Source organism: Hemiscyllium ocellatum, chromosome 5, assembly GCF_020745735.1.
Source record: "Hemiscyllium ocellatum isolate sHemOce1 chromosome 5, sHemOce1.pat.X.cur, whole genome shotgun sequence".
NCBI classification, from domain to species: domain Eukaryota; kingdom Metazoa; phylum Chordata; class Chondrichthyes; order Orectolobiformes; family Hemiscylliidae; genus Hemiscyllium; species Hemiscyllium ocellatum.
The window spans coordinates 27519133-27539522 of record NC_083405.1 but is presented as its reverse complement, the minus strand read 5'-3'; the positions used below and the strand labels follow the sequence as shown (position 1 = coordinate 27539522).

At 41.2% G+C, this 20390-nt stretch overlaps 1 protein-coding gene across 2 annotated transcripts in view; it reads left to right on the top strand.

Annotated features, from left to right (window-relative positions):
- skap2 (src kinase associated phosphoprotein 2) overlaps nucleotides 1–20390 on the top strand; it is a 264520-nt gene that overhangs the window by 166791 nt on the left and 77339 nt on the right. For both annotated transcript variants that reach the window (XM_060825348.1, XM_060825347.1), the window contains exons 8-9: nucleotides 9611–9674; nucleotides 16040–16162. In XM_060825348.1, the coding sequence (XP_060681331.1) occupies nucleotides 9611–9674; nucleotides 16040–16162 (187 nt within the window). The remainder of the gene's footprint in view (nucleotides 1–9610; nucleotides 9675–16039; nucleotides 16163–20390) is intronic.

Below are 20390 nucleotides of genomic sequence, written 5' to 3'. Positions count from 1 at the left end.
TTTGGACTGTGGGAGGAAACCGGAGCACCCGGAGGAAACCCACGCAGACACGGGGAGAACGTGCAAACTCCACACAGTCAGTCGCCTGAGGCGGGAATTGAACCCAGGTCCCTGGCGCTGTGAGGCAGCAGTGCTAACCACTGTGCCACCGTGCTGCCTCTTCCTGTATTATTTAAGATCCAACCTTGCCAACCAGTCTCCCATGAGGAACCTTGGCGAAGCCTTACTTGAAGTCCATGTAGATTACGTCCACTACTCTGCTCTCATCAATCCTTTGTTACTTCTTCACAAAACTCAATCAAGTTCGTGAGATATGATTTCCCACATACAAAGCAATGCTGACGATCCCTAATCAGTCCTTGCCTTTCCGAATGCATGTAAATCCTCTCCCTCAGGATTCCCTCCAACAACTTGCCCACCACCGATGTTTCTTAAATAGTGGCACCACGTCAGCCAACTTCCAGTCTTCCGGCATCTCTTCTGTGACTGTCGATGATACAAATATCTCAGCAAGGGAGGCCCAGCAATCGCTTCCCGAGCTTCCCACAAAGTTCTAGGGTACACCTGATCAGGTCCCGGAAGTTTATCTACTTTTATGCATTCTCTTCAGTGACAGATTGTAACAATCTGCACAAAGTAAAATTCAGTTCCAAATAGAGATTATGTCAGGATTGCACAGACTGCTAGATTTTGAGAAATTTTGACAGGTAAAGCATCTGAATGTCAACTAATTTTCACTTTTTAACTATTTTTCCTTGTAAACTGAAAAATGTAAGACATTTCAGCATCAAAGTACCTTGCTTTAGTAGATCATAATAAAAGAAATAAATTTGTCCTGTGGCTTCTGGTCTGTTGAATTTTTGTTATTCATTCGTAGGGTGTGGGCATCGCTGGCTGGCAGGCATTTATAGCCAGTTCTCAGTTGCTCTTGAGAAGTGGTGGTGATCTGATGTCTTGAATCGTTGCAGTCAGTGTGCTGTTGGTAAAGTTCTTGCAGGGCAACTTGCAGGTGGTGCCTTTCCCATGTACCTACTGCCTTTGTCTTTCAAGGTGGAAGTGTTCATGAGTTTGGAAGGTGCTACCTGGATTTCTGCAGTGCATCTTGTAGATAGCCCATATTGCTACTAATGAATGTTTGTGTAATAAAGTGGGCTGTTTTGTCCTGGATGATGTCAAGCCTCTTGCATTTGTTGGAGCTGCACCCATCCAGGGAGGTGGGGAGTATTCCATCTCAGTCCTGACTTGTGCCTTGTTGATGGTGGATAGACTTTTGGGAGTCTGTAGGTGAGTTACTTGCCACAGTATTCCTAGCTTCTGGCTTGCTCTTGTAGCCACTGTATTTATGCATATTTTCTAACCAATCTGTTTAAAGATGGTTTTACACACCTCTGGAGTAGGTGGTACTTGAGCCCAGGCCTCCTGGTTCAGAAGTAGGGGACATTACCACTGCACCTCAGGAACTTTATTGTGTTTAAATGATGAGTCCAGTTGAGCTTCTACTGAATGATATCCCCCAGTATATTAATAGTTCATTGAACGTCAAGGGCAATAGTTTGACTATCTCCAACAAGAGACATTCTATGCTTGGCATTTGTATGGTACAAATGTTACGTAAATAACTAGGGATGTTAAAGGTTCAATTGAATTAATGCCCATTTGCATAGACTATGAAGAGGGAAAAGAAAAATTGTAGCATCCATGCTCCTTTCTTTCTCATGTTGAATGTGTACACATTCAACTGAGATCTGGTTTGGCATAGTGACCACTTCTCTCTCCTGTGTGCATACAACTTATTGGCACGAACAATCTAGTCTTGTGTAGATCAACTAATCAGTATATCAGTAAGTCAGCGTCGGCAATCACTCACTATCAAGTCTGACCACTGAAAAGACTTTGTATCGTGACTTCTTATGGGTCCTTGTCAGGCTTATGAGCCTGATCCTGGAATCACATCTCCGACTCTGCATTTGGCAGGCGTTTCTGGGAGACTGAATTGGTCCTTAACCTTGAGATTACTGACATTCATTTCTCCAGTTCCTTTTTCATCCTTCCCCTTGCAGACAGGTGTTCTCCTGAATTGTGTCTCTTCGCACAGGAGCTTCCTCTGAGTCGTTTTGTTCTGAATGAGGATCTCCCATGCATTGATACCTAGATTGCACTTCTTGAGGAAAACCTTCAGGAAGTCTTTAAAACGCTTTATTTGCCCTCCTCTTGTTAGAATGCCTTCCTTGAGCTGAGCAAAGAGATTTTCTTTGGCTGTCTGAACTGAAGCATCCTAAGTATGTGGCTTGCCCAGTGGACTTGGTTTTGGATGATCAAGGCCTATTGTTGTTGCTTCAAGACCACTGGTATTTGTTTTCCTGCCCTCCCATCTGAAGCAGAGAATCTGTCTCAAACACTATTTTACGTACTTTTCAAGGGCCCTGAGGTAGCATCTATATATAATTCAAATTTTGGAGCCATCTGGAAGAGTTGAAAAGATGACTGAATTAGACGCAAAGATGACTGTATCTGTATAAATGAGACAGTCATTGGAGTCTGTCATCCTTCAGCGTCTGAAGGTGGCATTCAGAGATTGAATGCAATGTTCAATCTCTGCATCGATGTGAGTTAAATGGTCTATGCTTGGGAGCATTGTCCATTGATTTAATGAAGGGATAAGACCAGTTCCATTAGGGTGTAAAGTGAAGCTTGAAGATTTTCTTCACAGAGTGCAGAGATGATGTTGTCATCTGCATATCGAAGTTTCATAAGTGAGGTCTGTCAATTTCTTCTTGAATTTCAACTGGTTGAAGTTGAAAAGTTTGCTGTCCATTCTGTAGACAATTCCCACACCTCTGAAAAGCATGTTCTCAACAAGATTAAAAAATGGTGGCCATGAAGATTGAGAAGAGGGTAGGAGTGATGATACATTGCTGCTTAACTTCAAAGGCTTCTGTTATATTACTATCGCTGAGGACCATCACTAACATCTTGTGGAAGGAGTGGAGGATGTTGATGAATTTAATTGGAAAGCCAGCCTTTTGCTGGTTCTTTCGCAGCAGTTCCCAATTGATTGAGTCAAAAGCCTTGGTCAGATCAATGACGACAACACAGTTTGGTTGGTGTTGTTCCTGTTATTTCTCTTGGAATTTCTGTGCAGTGTAAATCATGTCCATAACTCCACAGCTTGGTTGGGATCCAATTGGATTTCAGGAGGATTTCCTCAGACCGGGTGAAGGCACCCAGCAAGGTGATTGAATTTTTTCTGCAATAGAGAATAGGAAGATTCAGCAGTAGTTCCTACAGTCAATGCTCCCTCCTTTCTTTGAAGGTGGTGGTGCTGGCAGCAGCCCTGATATCAGAAGGGATTTCTTCTTTGTCCTAAGTTTTCAGGCACAGTTGATAGAGATAAATGGGCAAGCTCTGCTCGTCCAAATTTGAAAATCTCTATTGGAAAGCTGTCGGCTACAGCGACTTTTCCAGTCTTCATGTGTCTAATAGCGGATTCAAGCTTCTGACACATGTCCTTGATAATGATTGTATCACAATTTAGAAATTGTTTGAAGTGCTCTGTCCAGCAGAGGCTTATGTTTTCTCTGCCTCCTAAAGGATGCCATCCTTATTCTGCACCAGTTTTAAAATTGTTTTTTTTTACAGTTTGGAAACAGACCCCTCAGCCAAACAAGTCCACACTGAAGAGTAACCCACCCTGACCCATTCCCCTACCCTATTATCCAATATTGACCCCTGAGTTATGCACCTAACTTACAGATCCCTGAACACCTATAGGCAATTGCAGCACGGTCAATTCACCTGACCGGCATATCTTTTGGATTGTGGGAGGAAACCGGAGCACCCGGAGGAAACCCACGCAGACACGGGGGATTGTACAAACTCCATGCAGACAGTCATCCAAAGTTGGAATTGACTTAGGATCCCTGGTGCTGAGAGGCAGCAGTGCTTACCACTGAGCCGTTTTGCCACTCCTTTTAACCAGGGTTTTATACGAAAGTTTTGTGTCCACATGTTGCCTTGATGACACTCAAAACCCCAGGTGTCATGGTTGTCAGCAAAGAGTTGCAACTACTTCACTTTCTGAAGCCAGCATTGGTTTTTGACTTAGCGAGTCATAGAGATGTACAGCATGGAAACAGACCCTTCGGTCCAACCTGTCCATGCTGACCAGGTATCCCAACTCAATCTAGTCCCACCTGCCAGCACCTGGCCCATATCCCTCTAAACCCTTCCTATTCATATACACATCCAAATGCCTCTTAAATGTTGCAATTGTACCATCCTCCACCACATCTTCTGGTAGCTCATTCCATACATATACTACCCTCTGCGTGAAAAAGTTGCCCCTTAGGTCTCTTTTATATCTTTCCCCTCTCACCTTAAATCTATGCCCTGTAGTTCTGGACTCCCTGACCCCAGGGAAAAGACTTTGTCTATTTATCCTACCCATGCCCCTCATAATTTTGTAAACCTCTATAAGGTCACCCCTCAGCCTCTGACCCTCCAAGGAAAACAGCCCCAGCCTGTTCAGCCTCTCCCTGTAGCTCAGATACTCCAACCTGGCAACATCCTTGTAAATCTTTTCTGAACCCTTTCAAATTTCATGACACCTTTCCGATAGGAAGGAGACCAGAATTGCACACAATATTTCAACAGTGGCCTAACCAGTGTCCTGTACAGCCGCAACATGACCTCATAACTCCTGTACTCAATATTCTGACCAATAAAGGAAAGCATACCAAACGCCGCCTTCACTGTCCTGTCTACCTTCAACTCCACTTTCAAGGAGCTATGAACCTGAACCTGAACTCCAAGGTCTCTTTGTTCAAGAACACTCCCTAGGATATGACCATTGTGTATAAGTCCTGCTAAGGTTTGCTGTCCTTTTATAACTTTGTCTTTGCTAATTGATGAGTTCTCCTGTTTGTCTCAGGCATGGAAAGCTTTCCTCCCGAGGTTTTACATGGTGTGGTTATTGTCAAACTAGGCTTGGTATTTCCTAGCCTTATAGTCTATGTTTTCTTCCTGGCATGAGATAATGGCAGTCTTCCTGCACTCCATTAAAATGAACTCTTTGGAGATTTTGGTGAAGATATTGTTAAATGTTCACTAGCCTGCTCGGCTCTTAAGGCTACTCAATGTTGAGCTTTTTTCTGAATTAATTCTTTGCCTTCAACTACTTCTGATGGCTATTGCGGAGCAGATGAGCCAGTGGTCTATCCAGCAGTTGTCTACATTGATCATTGCTTTGGTAATGAGGACAACCCTTTGGTCTCTGGATCACACCATAGCAAGTTGATCATCTGTCAGTGCATTGGTGTGGATGCCTTCAAGAAGTCTTGAACTTGTTTTTATGGCAAAACAGTATATTGGTGATGATCAGCTGGTGTTCTGCACATTTGGTGAGTAGGAAAATTCCATTGGAGTTGTAATACAATTTATATCCTTTCCGATGGTCCCTATTGAAAGTTGGGAGTCCTTTCTAACCCTACCATTGAAGTCTCCAAGGAGAGGATAATTTTATCTATCTTATGGATGTTGGTGAGTATAGTGAACAAGGTGAAGTGGAAACCTCCTTTGAACTCATTACTAATGTTAAGGATTGGAGCACAGGCACTGATGATCATTTACTGCTGGTTCTTGGCAAGACGAAGAGTCAAGAGGCGATCAATGATGCCAGCAGGGAGCTCCGAAACACAGCTGTTGTGTTTGTTCTTGATTGTGAATCTAATTCCATGTATTCTGGGTTAATTTGTTTGATTCTCTCTCAGCCCTTTGCCTGCTCTTCAAGTCTCCTTCAGGGCATTGATATCAATGTTGAAGTTGCAAGAGTCCATGGGCAATAAGGGGTGTTATTCTTTCTGTAAGATAGTTTTGCTCATTACCCATGTGGGTTTGTACATTCCATGTTCAAAGATTGAGTTTCCTGTTGGTTTTCAGACTGCAGGTACATGGGCCTTCTGGATATAGTCTTTCATCTAGCTGTGATGGGACTGACCATGTTGGGCCAAAGGGTCTGTTTCCACACTGTAAGTAATCTAATCTAATCTAAATCCTTCTAGCCCCTTTCCCAGTCTGGGTGAGCAGAATAGATCCTGAAGAGGGCTACTCAGTCATGAAGAAAGCTGTCAAAGTGCTCTTCTGTTCCTATTCCAAGAACGAAACAACAGAGTCAAATTCTGCTGATCCAACCTAGGGATATCAAGATCTCTCAATCCTGTCCCTGTCACCTCTTGTATCGCTGCAAGGTTTGTGCTGTGTGTTTGTGGCGTATTGAATTGCTCAAAGTGGATGCTTGCGTGGGACATCTTTTAACGTGGGATTGCTGTTGTATTCTAGTGACAAGGAAGTTTTAATGACTGGGAATCTCCCTACTGCTGCAGCCTTCATCTGCCATATCAGCCATTGAGATTTCATAAAAATCTTCCACTTGACTCTGTTAAGGACTTGTTTTGGATTGCACTTCATCTGGTTCCTCCCCTCTGACCTTAGCTTCGTAGGGGACTCAACCAGGAGTTGAGAACTCATAATGGCATCACTCTTGGGAACAACTGAACACTTGAGCTTTTTCACCATAGCAAGGTTGCAATCTACGGAAATGATACTGGCATCTATTATATTGCATTAGAGTGAAGGTCACTATCTCCAGAGGAAGATGGGGAAGAGGAGTAAGCAATATAGAATCAAACTTTTAGTTGACCTTGCTAAGTCAGTTTTGTTTGGACCATGCCCCAAGCAATACTTCAGTCTCTGTCCATTGCCTCAAGTGTTTCCTAATTCTGTAATTATTGAATTTCTCTTCTGCCACATTTCCCCTCATTGTCTTTCTTAAATTTGTTCTCCCTATTTAATTGCAGCCTATCTCGAGAGGCCTAATAGCAACAGTCCTGACTACCAATGAGTTACAACTCTTTAATACTTATATAATTTGCATATACTACATGCTGTGAATGCATTAAAGTTTCATAACCCCCTTGATAACAGATTCTTCATCTGATTTCAAAATCTCTTTAATTCAGTTTATAGGGTGTACATGCAGATTATTGAGCTATGAATCAATATAGATTACAAGATTGTTTTGCTGCACAGTCTTCCACTACAAGTCTCACTGCGAGTGTTCGCTGAGGGGCTAGCTTCCTGTGTTTTATTTCCTCTTGGCCAGGACCTTCCAGGATATTCTTGGCCTTGCTCAATGGGGACATGAGCAGGGTTCAAGCATCCAATGGGGTCATTCCAAACCCTTCACTGTTGCCATGCTGGGGAGGTATAAAATGTATGTTGTCAGGCAATGGTAGGAAGTCAAGATGTTCAACCATCTAATCAATACTTTTCAAATACATGACCCTCCGGCTGTTGTAACTGGTTCCCCTGAATCTTTGTGACCTCTTTGACCTTGGTCTCTGTAGCTGATAGCTCCTGGCTGCTGTTTAATTTAGTTTGGCCAATTTTTCTCGTCATCCCCAATTACACTGGCTGCGGGTCAGATTTAGAATGTCCAATTTTGGGTGGTGGCCACATTAACTTGCTGAACCTGTTAAATTTTACAAAAATTGCATTTGAGAAATCATAAATTTGATTCTGGCTCACCTGTAACCAGCCATAACATTTATACCCCTTCTCCACCCCCTCTTATCCCCCTCCCCACAAAAGGCACCATTCCCCCCCCCCCCCCCCCCCCCAAAACACCTCCCTCCCTCAACCCCATAGTCTCCCTGTAATAGCTTGTCAGAATGTAGCAATAGGTTAATATTACTAGGCTACTATTCCAGAAGCCAGGACTCCTGCTTCTCAAGTATGAGGCTGTGTGCACACAATGGTGACCAGTGCATATCTAGAAACACTGCCCTGATTTTTATCTCTAGCTATGCACTGGAAGGCAGGCCACTGTTTAGAGGTTTCCAATGCCATTCTGGATGTAGGAATTTCAGAGCTGCTGCAATTTGCAATGAGCTGGTCACATTTTGTAAGCTTCTCTGAATTGCACTTTGCCTGTGAACCATGGTTTGGAGATGAGTAGAATTTAAAAAGTGAGTGAAAATTGTATTACACCCACTACAATTCTTTATGAAATGCTGTAGCCTGTTTGCATCTATGTTTTCTAAGTGTTGATAGTGTTATGGGTGTCATGGTGGCACAGTGGTTAGCACTGCTCCCTTACAGCATCAGGGTTCAGTTCTAGTCTTTGATGATTACTTGTGTCAACTTTGCCCATGCTTCCCGTGAGTGAGGAAGAAGAGGCATAACAGTGATATCTAGAACTGCATTGATGTCTCCGTAAACAGAGATGAGATGCTTCAGTAATGCATCATCTGATGAAGCATGGAAACATTGGCAGTAACGTCTGGATTTTTGCATTATTCTGTGCATGTGCAGACTCCAGATGTTGCCCTCCTCCATGTCTGTGTTGTCTCCAGCTTTAGCTATTCTGAAGTACACCTGATTTGCTCCAAAGTTTTTCCTTGGAACTTGAGATCTAGCAAACTATGCTCTGAATGGCCTAATTCACAACATGTCCTGTTCACTCATAGCAACTTATGCTTGCTCAATTACCTTAACTCCTTCTCAAGCCATGTCTTGATTTTAAAATTTGTATCCTTGTTTTCAAACTCTGTATGACCTTGGCATCCTTATCCATACAATCTTCTTTACTCCCACAAATTTCTGATGTATCTACACTTCTGGTAAATTAACAATCCCCAATGTTATTGCTTCACTGTTGTTGGCTATGATTTTAGCTTCTTCGGCCCTATACTCTGGAAATCTCTCCACACCTCTTTGCCTCTCCAACTCACTTGCGCATTTAAACCTTTCATTTGCACTAGTGTTTTTTGGATGGCTCAGTTTTTGTTGCACCTCTGTGAAGCACCTTGAGAAGCTGTAAATGTGTCAAAGGCAGCGTAAAAGTACAACACGTTGTTTAGTGGATAATTGTTGTCGTTACCTCTGCAGAAGTTGGGCCAATGTTCTCTCATCTGTAAACAGTAAAGACAAGTTTGAATAGTACTCTTCATACTCTTTGTAACCATTTTCTAATAGTAATCAGTTGTTTCAAAAGATGCAGCAAAAAGGATAGAATTCTTTCAACAAAATTATTCTTGTTAATTAATTTTGGCATTTTTTGGCAAGACAAGTACTAAAACCTTTACAGTGTCTGAAAGTGACATCCAGTGTTGACAAGGCATTTAATGGAATCTTTCAATCAATTTTTAATGATACTGCTGGTGTAGTAAGTTTTTGCTTCTGTTGAAAGCTAGTTTATTAAGTCGTCAAGTTAAGTTGCTGATTCTAATTCTGACAAATGAAGTTTTTTTGGAGGGTCTGAAAATAGCAGTTTAAAGAGAAAAAAAGACACTGATGTCTCTTAATTGTCACGGGTAAATTTTGCTCATCGGCTTTGCATTTGACATTAATCAAGAAGAACAGTATTCACATAGTTGCTAGCTGCTGCAAGGAATCTAGACTGTCATCCTCTGCTTTAGTTACTTAAATTTGTCTAAATTAACTTGAACACAATTATAAACATCCTTCAAAGAAAAAAAAGCTACTGAAGATAAGCACTAATTTCTGACAGCATATATTTCTGTCATTTTATCGTTTATTTTACATTTTTCAGTTTGCTGCAGCTTCTTCAAATGAGGCAGAAGAATGGGTTGAGCAGCTTCAATTTGTATTAAAAGGTAAGAGTTAAAACAGATATAGAACTAAAAGATTGGCAGTGTTAGTCTGTCATTTTCTGCCTATATCTGATTAATGTTGTTTTACTTCTGCTGGATAATGGAATTATTGGTAGTCACCTGTGGCAAATGCTCAACTTCGCTGGACCCTTTAAGTGAGTTAGCACTAACTTGCAAAGCAAATCTGCACCTGCATGCAAGTAAGCAATCAGCACTGCTCTCTTCATTTTTTAACGAAATAGGCCTGAACATTCAAGACTTGAAACCCTTTTGTTCACAGAATGAACTTTGCTAAAATGTGGCTTTACAATATTGTCAACGTTGCTCTAATTGCTTTACTGCGTGCACATCCATGCATCCACCATCTGTCCTATGCATATGGCTATAATGTTATGTAGGTCTCATATTTGTTCCTACTCCTCTAGCAGCATTTTGCCTTGTTTCACTCCTCTTCTAGCCATTTTAAAAATCTATATTCTCCATTCCCCACTCAAACATCACCCTAAAATTTTCACTTGGATATCCAGCTTCTTTCATCCTCCAATTTCAACATTTGTTTTTGTTGATTTCAAATTCCACTTCAAATCATCTGAGTCCATCAGTCTCCCTTAAATTTGACCTCCAAATGAACATTCAAACATTTATCCACCACTTGACTTTGAAGGCTGTCTCTATTTATCTGGTTATTCCTCACTATCCCTATTTTCCCTTCTGATATCAGCTTGTGTATTTGTCAAAGAGATGTACAGCACTGAAATAGACCCTTTGGTCCAACTCATCCATACCAACCAGATATCCTAAATTAATTTAGTTCCATTTGCCAGAACTTGGCCTATATCCTTCTAAACCGTTCCTCTTCATGAATTCATCCAGATGCCTTTTAAATGTTGTAATTGTACTCGTCTCCACCACTTCCTCTGGCAGCTCATTCCATACATGCACCACCCTCTGCATTAGCAATTTGCCCCTTTGGTTCCTTCCCCTCTAACCCTAAACCTATGCTCTCTTGTTTTGGACTCCCCCAATCCAGGGAAAAGCCCTTGTCTATTTCTCTATCCAAGTCCCTCATGATTTTATAAACCTCAAAGGTCAGCCCACAACCTCTGGTGCTCTAGAGAAAACAGCCTCTCCCTATCGCTGAAGCCCTCTAACCCTGGCAATATTCTTGTGAATCTTTTCTGAACCCTTTCAAGTTTCACAACGTCCTTTCTCTCTGAGGGAGACCAGAATTGCACACACTATTCCAACAGTGGCCAAACCTATGTCCCATACAGCCGCAACATAGCCTCCTAACTCCTATGCTCAGTGCTCTGAACAATAAAGGAAAGCATATTAAACCCTGCCTTCACTATGCTATCTAGGTCAGATTCCACTTTCAACAAACAAATAAACCTGCACTCCAAGTTTGGAGAAGCTACCCTCTCCAACCCCACAGTTTAAGTAATTTAGACTGGTATATCAAATTTCAGGCTATCTAGCTGCTCGTATTCATAGCATCGTAGAATCTCTACAGTGTGAAAGCAGGCCATTCTGCCCATGGAGTCCACATCAACCCTTCAAAGAGCAGTCCACCTCCCTATAACGCTGCATTCCCCGTGGCTAATTCACACAGTCTGCACATCCTTGAAAACTATGGGTCAATTTAGCATGGCCAATCCACCTAACCTGCCTATCTTTGGACTGTGGGAGGAAACTGGAACACTTAAAGGAAACCAACGCAGGCAATGGGAGAATGTGCAAACTCCAAACAGATAGTTGCTTGAGGCTGAAATTGAACCTGGGTCCCTGGCACAGTGAGGCAGCAGTGCTGACTATTGAGCAACCTTTTGTCAAAGTACTTTTACACCTTTTGCACTCTGCTCAATTATCACCAGTGCCTTTGAGATTCTTGTACTTATAACACTTTTTTGACTCTCTCTCAAACTTGTCATTTCCCAGTACAGCTCCTACCTTCACATGTTTAAGTTTGGTGCAGACTATAATACACATGATTAATAATTGTTTTGGCCACTTCTTACTATTCCAGCTGGATCATATCAAGCAAGATTTAAATAATAGAAAAATAGTGCAAATGCTGGAAATGAAGAGTCATATTGAACTTGAAACATTAACTCTGTTTCCCTTGCTGCCGAAGTCTCCTATCTGCTGAGTTTCTTTAGTACTTTGTTTTTATTTCAACAAATATTGAACCCTGCTATCCTCTTAACAACATTACTCAGTTTTTCTGCATAACCAGCAGCATCCAAGGAGCAGGAAAGTTGATGTTTTAGGCAGGACCCTCGGGATTAGAATTCTTGTCCTTGCTCAAAATCCCTCCATTATCTTGGCCCTCCAAAATCTCTCCGCTTCTACAGTTTGTCAATTTTAAGAACATCTTTGGTCTGTTGTACCTTCCTCACGCCCCTTGCCATCATCCTTGTGGCCATGTCTTCTGCCATATGAGCTCTTGCCTTTGGAATTCTCTCAAAACATTTCTTCTTTAAGATTTGCCTTAAGGCTATCTATTATGCATTTTGGTGACTTCTCTTAAAATCTTCTGTTTTAACTCCAAACTACTTATTGTTTTAGTTTGCATGTGTAACATACCCTAGAATGCTTTCCTACATTAAAGGCCCTATATTAAATGGAAATTATTGGTGTAAGTTTATAGGCATTTTGACACAACAATCCATTTAGTAATCAATACTAAAATTTGAAAATTTAGGTTGTTGAGTGGAAAGCATCCTTAAGCAGAGGAAGAAAGATTATTGAAGAAATTCGCTCTGTCTGTTATAAAAGTTGTAAAAGAGAAGTCAAGAATAATTCTTGGAGTGAAGATTGTTAATCATTGCTATTAATAAATGAATTAAAAATATTTTTCACTATATTGTACTGTATAACCTGATAGTGCTCTATTCCCCAAATATCATCAACTTATTTACCAATCCCTATGTGTACTTGCAGTACTTCCTGTCTTGAATTCATTGCTGGCCCTGACTGTAATCTTCAATGCTTACATCTGCCATCACAACCTTAGTCCTATTCCTGTCTCTAATGTCTTTCACTCACTTATCCCCCTCTCGCTATCTTCACTTTCCTACTCATTAACCTCCCTCATTCATTTACTCATCTCCTTCACACACACTCTCTATCTCACTCAATACATAAACACCACTTGCCCCCCCACCCTGGACCACCACCTCCACTGTCCACTCCATTATGCTTGGACAGTGTTTAGCCATCTTCGAAGTATCCTGAAGAATTCTCTCCCAGGCCCATCCAACACCCTATTTTACTCTCATGCAGCCTGTTTGGTCACTTGAATATCACTGGTGCAATTTTTTTTACTCATTCTCAAGTTAAGTGTCACAGAAAATGTTGGCACTTCTAGGCCATCCCAAATTCCTATTGAATATAGTTGTGAGCTTTACTCTGCCGTTTCAGAGGTAGGTTTCAAATACCCATATCATTATCTATCTGTCTGTTATTTATTTTGCCATAAATAAGGAGCTCAAACACCAGCTTGGTACTGAGAGATGCCTATTGTTGAAAGTTCCATTTTTTGAATGAGAAATCAAACTGAAGCTGTGAAACTGTGAAAGATGCCATATCACAATTTTGAAGAAGAGAGAAGTTATCTTCTGTGTCCAGTATTTTATTCCTTGATCAATATCTCATAAACAAAAGACTGGTCGTATCTCATTGCTATTGTGGGAATATGCTGTATGCTGTATTACCACAGCGGCTTGACTTGGGAAGGTAGTGGTGAATTGCTTTCTTGAAACATTCAGTCCACATGCTGTATTTGGATCTACAATGTCCATAGGGAAGGACTACCAGGATTTTGACCCAGTGTCGGTAAAGAAGGAGTGCTATATTCCCAAGCCAGGATGGTGAGTGGCTTAGAGAGGAGTTTGCAGGTAGTGGTGTTCTGCTGTTCTTGTCCTTCTAGATGGAAGTGTTCATGGATTTGGAAGATGCTTTCTGAAGATCTATGGTGAAATTCTGCAATGCATTTTATCTATTTTGTATACACTGGTACTACTGAGAGGTGTTAGTGAAGGGACTAATGCTTGTGATGTGGTGCCAATAAATCAGGATGATTTCCAGCCTTGAGTGTGGGAAATATTTCATCACAGTCTCATAGAAGGTGGTCAGGTTTTGGGGAGTCAGGATGAGAGTTACTGGACATAGTTTTCCTAACCTCTGACCTACTCTTATAGCCACTGTGTTTAGGTGGTGTTTCTGGTCAATGGTAGCTCCAAATATGTTACTAGTCCAAAGATGTCAGCAGCAGAAGATTGTACTCAACCACAACCTGTAACCTCATGGCCTGGTTTATGCTTCACTTGACCATTAACATCAAGCAATCAAATCAGTGCTGGTTCAATAGAGCATGCCAGACAGCACTTGGCATATCTAAAACTGCGGTGCCAACCGGGTGAAGTTGCAATCCAAAACTCTGTGCACCAAACAGCAGAAGCAGGAATGCATTAAAGCTAAGTGATGTCACAACTGATCAATATGATCGAAGTTCTCCAGTTTTGAGTTTATAAATGCAGGCATTCTAGAGGTACAAGTGCAAAAATAGTTAAGAGCAGCAATATAGGTTAACAGTTCCAAGTAAAGCATTAGGGCTCATTTCTGGAAAAAGAATGGAGAGTTGAAAAGGGGGAAGTTATGTAAAGTATTTTTTTAAAATCCTTTCAATGGCTAGATCTCATGAGAATACTCTGCACATAGTTCTGGTCATCTTATTGTAAAATGAACATAGAAGCATTCGGAACAGTGTGACTGAAAAGCTGGAACTCAATTCTCAGAGGGAAATGGATAGCTGGTTTGCCAAAGGTCTTTAAAACTATAAAGGAGTTTGGTCGTGCAAATTTCGTGGAACTTTGTATAATTAGAATTATGAAATAGTTAGGGCAATCCAGTTGGACCATTATATATATGCTGACTCTCCACTAGCACATGCACGTTGCTTCATACCCTTATGAGAGCCACTTTTCTGAAAACTCACTTTGCAATTTAACCTGGTAGAGACCTGGATATAACTCATTCTTTTTCCGCTCTTGACCTAGTTTCACATGTACATCCCACAGCTGCTACCCCATGGTAATCTCTGACCATATGCTGGCTTTGCAAAGCAGGAAGATCTCTTAATGTCTGTCACTGGGCAACAGTATCTCTCTCCTTTTCCGGAAGACCTGGAGGAGAAACTGCAAGGAGATTTTGCTGAACATAGCTGAATGGGACCATATATTGTTTACTGAGAGACATTTCTCAATATTTATAGGGGGTTGCATAATCCTCAAAAATGCTGCTCGCTTACGGATTGGATGGTTGTTTGGATGCCATTTGTGGACTTTAACCCTATGAGCTGATGGCAAAGTTGTTAATTTCCTGCTTTCTTATTCAGCAAATAGCCAACTCTAATGTATCTCTAAATCTAATTAACTGGCTGCTATGTAATTGTGCACATCCAACCATTCTCTTAGCAAGAGGCTCCAGTGATTTCCAGATCTGGCATCGGAAAACTCACCACTGCAACAAAACTTCCACTCTTAGACCCATTTTTATAATGATTTGAATCCTCATCAGTTGTGAACCTGTAGGGTGGAGTTGTGTGTTATTAAAATACATTGCGCGTATAGACTAAAATGTTCACTTTCAAATGGGAAAGCCCTTCATATCCCATTGCTCAATTGCTCCTTATCAAGTAACAGGTATCGCCCTATTCTTTACAAATTGGGCCCATGCCAGAGGAACTCTTCCTGATATACCTTCAAAAACTGACTCCCATTCTACATGCAAACAGGTGTAGTGCAACTACCACTGGCATTTGTTCATCCGAACCCTTATTGCGGAGGATCAATCATGCCACTCTCATTGTAATACCATAGTATAGCCTATATGCCTGCACTAAATATTTTAAGTTAGTAGTGCCTCAAATCGGTTCATTGCTGTAAATGTTAACAATATTTACAGAGATCATAACAGGTTGAAATTTCAGTGCAGTAACCAAGAGAATGCTGCATGGTTTTGAGCACACTTTTGGGCAAGTTGTTCAGCTGAGCTCACATCAACTTATCTTGAAGATTCAAACAGAGTAAAGATCCCACAATATATAGTAACTTAGAGTTCTCCTTGGTCAATGTTTCTCACATAATTGATGTGTAAGTTTGCTCCACCTCCTCCACGCTCCACCTCCTCCACGCTCCAAATCATGGCATTAACATTCTCATTGAGTGGAATGTTAAAGATTTATAGTATTGTTACTTTCATGCTGTTGATCGGGATATATAGAGGAATCACTTAAATAGATTTATCTGTTCCAACATTATACCACATTCTCCATATCCTAACATTTCACTTATTGTTTTTGAAAGACAGAGGATCTGCAATGATCCCAGAAGATGATGAAGAAATGTATGATGATATAGATCCAGAAATTAAAGATGATAATTTCGACCAAGTGCCAATAGATGACGACATTTATGAAGAGCTTCCAGGTTTGTGCATGTAAAATATTCAATTTGCTCATAAATTATGTAAAAGTATATGGCAATAGTGACCAGTTAATCAAATTTTGAAGTTAGTAGTTTTTACATTCTTCAGGTTTACCACAATGGGCAACAAAAGTTGTGGGCTAACAGGATAATTTATTTTAATACTGTGAAAGAAATTTCAACAAATTCATTGAATTATGCTACGGAGAAAACTAACAAGAAAGCCCCTATCATATTATGGATGCACTGTTTAAATCATCAAGGGATCGATGCGGTGAAACAACTTCATTGTGTAATTCAGTGAATCTGTTGAAATTTCTTTGGTTTGAAAACTGGTGGCAATAATTACATAGTGGTCAAATAAGCAGGAATGTGCATGTAGAAGTGTTGGTGTGCTTAGTTAAAGTATCAAATGGAGAGGCAGAAATATTTTGAAAGTGATATCGATGTGCGCTAATCGGATCAAGTTAAAGTATTTGAGTACTCTGCTGTTATTTCATAAATGTTTTGAAGTCAATTAAATGCTGTATTATCAAGTACTATTTTGATATTCTCATTCAAATAGCAAAAAAACTTATGAAAATAATTGTAGTAAATAGTAAACAAATTAGATTTGTTACTATATTAAAGGCCTTAAAAATTCAAGATTGCTAACGTGATAAAGATTAAAGCAAGAAACAAAAGTTGTAATGAATAGTTAATTTCTCGCATATTGCTGGCAATTCAACAAGCTGAGAGATTATTAAAAGCATAGGACATATATGCAAAGAGCTTGTGTTAAGCCTTTATAGAATAGTGGTAAAAACAAGGACTGCAGATGCTGGAACCAGAGTCTAGATTAGAGTGGTGCTGGAAAAGCACTGAAGGTTAGGCAGCATCCGAGGAGCAGGAAAATCGACGTTTCAGGCAAAAGCTCTTCATCAGGAATAGAGGCAGGATGCCTGCAGAGTGGAGAGATAAATGGGTGGGAGTGGGGAGAAAGTAGCATTGAGTACAATAGGTGAGTGAGGATGGAGGTGATAGGTCAGAGAGGAGGGTGGGGGAAGGTAGCAAAGAGTACAGTGGATGAATGGGGGTGGGGATGAAACTGATAGGTCAGAGAGGAGGGTGGAGTGGATGGCTGGAAAGGAAGTAGGGAAGGAAGGACAGGTCATGGGGACGGTGCTGAGCTGGAAGGTTGGAACTGGGGTGAGGTGAGGGAAGGGGAAATGAGGAAACTGGTGAAGTCCACATTGATGCCTTAGGGTTGAAATGTTCCGAGGCGGAAGGTGAGGCGTTCTTCCTCGAGGCATCGATTGGTGGAGGAGGCCCAGGTGCTGCATGTCCTCAGCAGAGTGGGAGGAGGAGTTGAAATATTGGGCCATAGGGCGGTGGGGTTAATTGGTGCGGGTGTCCCGGAGGTGTTCCCTAAAGCGCTGTGGTAGGAGGCGTCCAGTCTCCCCAATGTAGAGGAGACCGCATCGGGAGCAATGGATACAATAAATGATATTGGTGGACGTGCAGGTAAAACTTTGGATATGGAAGGCTCCTTTGGGGCCTTGGATGGAGGTGAGGGAGGAGGTGTGGGCGCAGATTTTGCAATTCCTGCGGTGGCAGGGGAGGGTGCCAGGAAGGGAGGGAGGATTGTTGTGGGGTGCGTGGACATTTACCTTTATAGAATAGTGGTCCAGCCTCAGCTCAATTATTGTGGCTAATTCTGTGCAGTGCCAATTAGAAAGTTGTCATAGCCCTTCAGATGGTATAGAAGAAATTTACTAAAATAGAACGGAGGATAAGGGACTGTAGTTATGTTGATGGGTTAGTAAAACATGGAAGTTCTTGATGGAGCAGAGAAATTAATAGAGATTTGGTAAAAGTCTTTCAAATCATGTTTTTAAAATTCATTATGGGATGTGGGTGTCGCAGTCTAGTCCAGCATTTATTAGCTATCCCTAATTGTCTTGGGGAAGGGTTTGGTGAACTGACGCTGTGAACTGCTGCAATTCTTGCGCTGTAGTTGCATTCTCTGCTTAGAAGGGCATTCCAAGGATTTGTCCCTGTGATGAGCAAAAAACAATGATATAATTCCAACTCGAGCTGGTGCGTGGCAAGGTGTTCGATTGCCTATGTTCCTTTATCCCTACAGGTGGTAAAGGTCACAGGTTTGAAAGGTGCTCTCACAGGAGCCTGTGTGAGTTGCTGCAGATCATTTTGTATTTAGTACATACTGTACCACTGTGTGTCAGTGGTAAAAGTAGTGAATTTTGAAGGTGCTAGTTGGAATGCAAAATCAAGCCGACTTTTGTCCTGGAGAGAGTGTTGTCCTTGAGTAATGTTGGAACTGCGTTCATTCAGGCAAGGGAAGAGTATTCCTGACTTGTATGTTCAAGATGGTTGATGGGCTCTGGGGAGACAGTTATTCTCTACAGAATTGCTAGTCTCCAACCTGTTCTTGCGACCACAATATTTTTATGGCTGGTCCAGTTCAGTTTTTGGTCAGTGGTAACCCCAGGATGTTGCCAGTGGAGAATTCAACAATGATGATGTTATTGAATGTCAAGAGAAAGTGCTTATATCCATTCTTGTTAGGGATGGTTATTGTCTGGTACTTCTCTGGTGTGAATGGAAGAGGTTTTGATTAAAATAAATGAGATATTGTTTCCAGTGAAAGAAACGTTAATATTCAGAGGACAAACTTAGCAGGAAGAGGCAGTGGCATAGTGATATTGTCGCTGCAATCCAGAGATCAAGGTACTTTTCCAGGAACTTGGGTTTGAATCCCACCACACAATAAAAATCTGGAATAAAAAGCCTGATGGTCACAAAAGACCATTTATTTTAATGTCCTTTGAAGAAATGGTGTTGTAATGATAATGCCCCGAAATTAGTAATCAAGAGGCTTAGGCTAATGTTGTCCATGTAGGGGTTCTTTGAATTCAGTTAATAATTCCTTGCTCATATTAATTGGGGCATTGAATGTGATAGCAAGGTGATGTGTATAATATTGGTTAGGCCACAACTGGAATGCGGTGTGCAGCAGTAGTCACCCCACCAAAGGAAGAGTGTGGTTGCACTAGAGACCGTGCAAAAGTGATTCACCAGGATCTTGCCTAGGCTGGAACGATTCTGCCATGAAGAGCATCTAGATACACAGGGATTATTTTCCTTAGAGAAGGCTAACCAGCTATCAAACTGAGGTGTACACTGTTCTGAGGAGCATAGATAGGGACCCCTTAGTAGAGGGGTCACCTAACTAAGAAGTGCTATTTCAAGGTATTTGAGGAAAACAGCTTTCATCCAGAGGGTTGTGGGTATCTGCACACTGCCTGACAACATGGTAGAGTTGGGAACCCTAAAGGTATTTAAGAACAACTTAGATGAGTACTTGAAATGCCCGAGCATACAAGGCCAAATTCGATTAGAATGCATGATTTTTTGATGATTGATATGTCACAGTGGGCCAAAGAACTGCTTTCCATGCAATAAAACCTCAATGACAGAGATTTAAAGTGAAAACTGAAGAACCAGGATGTGACTCGATAAAATATCTGCTCAAATTGAGATCTCTGTGCTTGACTGCAGCACAGTATGAGAACATTCAGAAAAGAACAATTGCTCAGTAAAAGAACAGTTGAAGGGCTACATGAAAAAGATATAGGAAGGAAAGTAATTGGATAACTTTACAAAAGAATCAGTACAAGAAAAATGGACTGAATGACCTCTTCCTGTGTCATTCTATGATTCTACACAACTGATTCCTGGTAGCAAAGGCTGAAAGAATGCCATTTTTTTAAAACTCATCAAATGATTCTTTTTAGAAAGTAGTTTGTGATTCTAATTCATTCAGTTTTAAAATACGGATGCTGTTGTATCATGACTTCCAAAGATTTTAACACTTAATTTTCGGGAAATCAGGATACTGAAGAGAGCAAAATTAGAACGCATGTTTCTCAGAGGTTTTGTAGGACTGCAAGAGGTTAGAGGCATGGAGGAATTTGAACTGAGACCCCATGTGGGTACTCAGGTGAACAGAACTTGGTGTTAGTCAGGATTTAGGGAAGCCTGGTCTTTGTAGACCCTGTTTTAGAAAGGATGGCCTTTATTCTACCTTGGTCAAGGCTAGTGAAAAGAACAAGACTTACGACTGAGGTCAAGTCATGTGAACTTGGAGGGCAAGCAACGCAATTGACAAAACACAGAGAGAGAAGAGTAAATAAGAGTTCCTTAGACAAGTGAGAGATGGGAATTGATG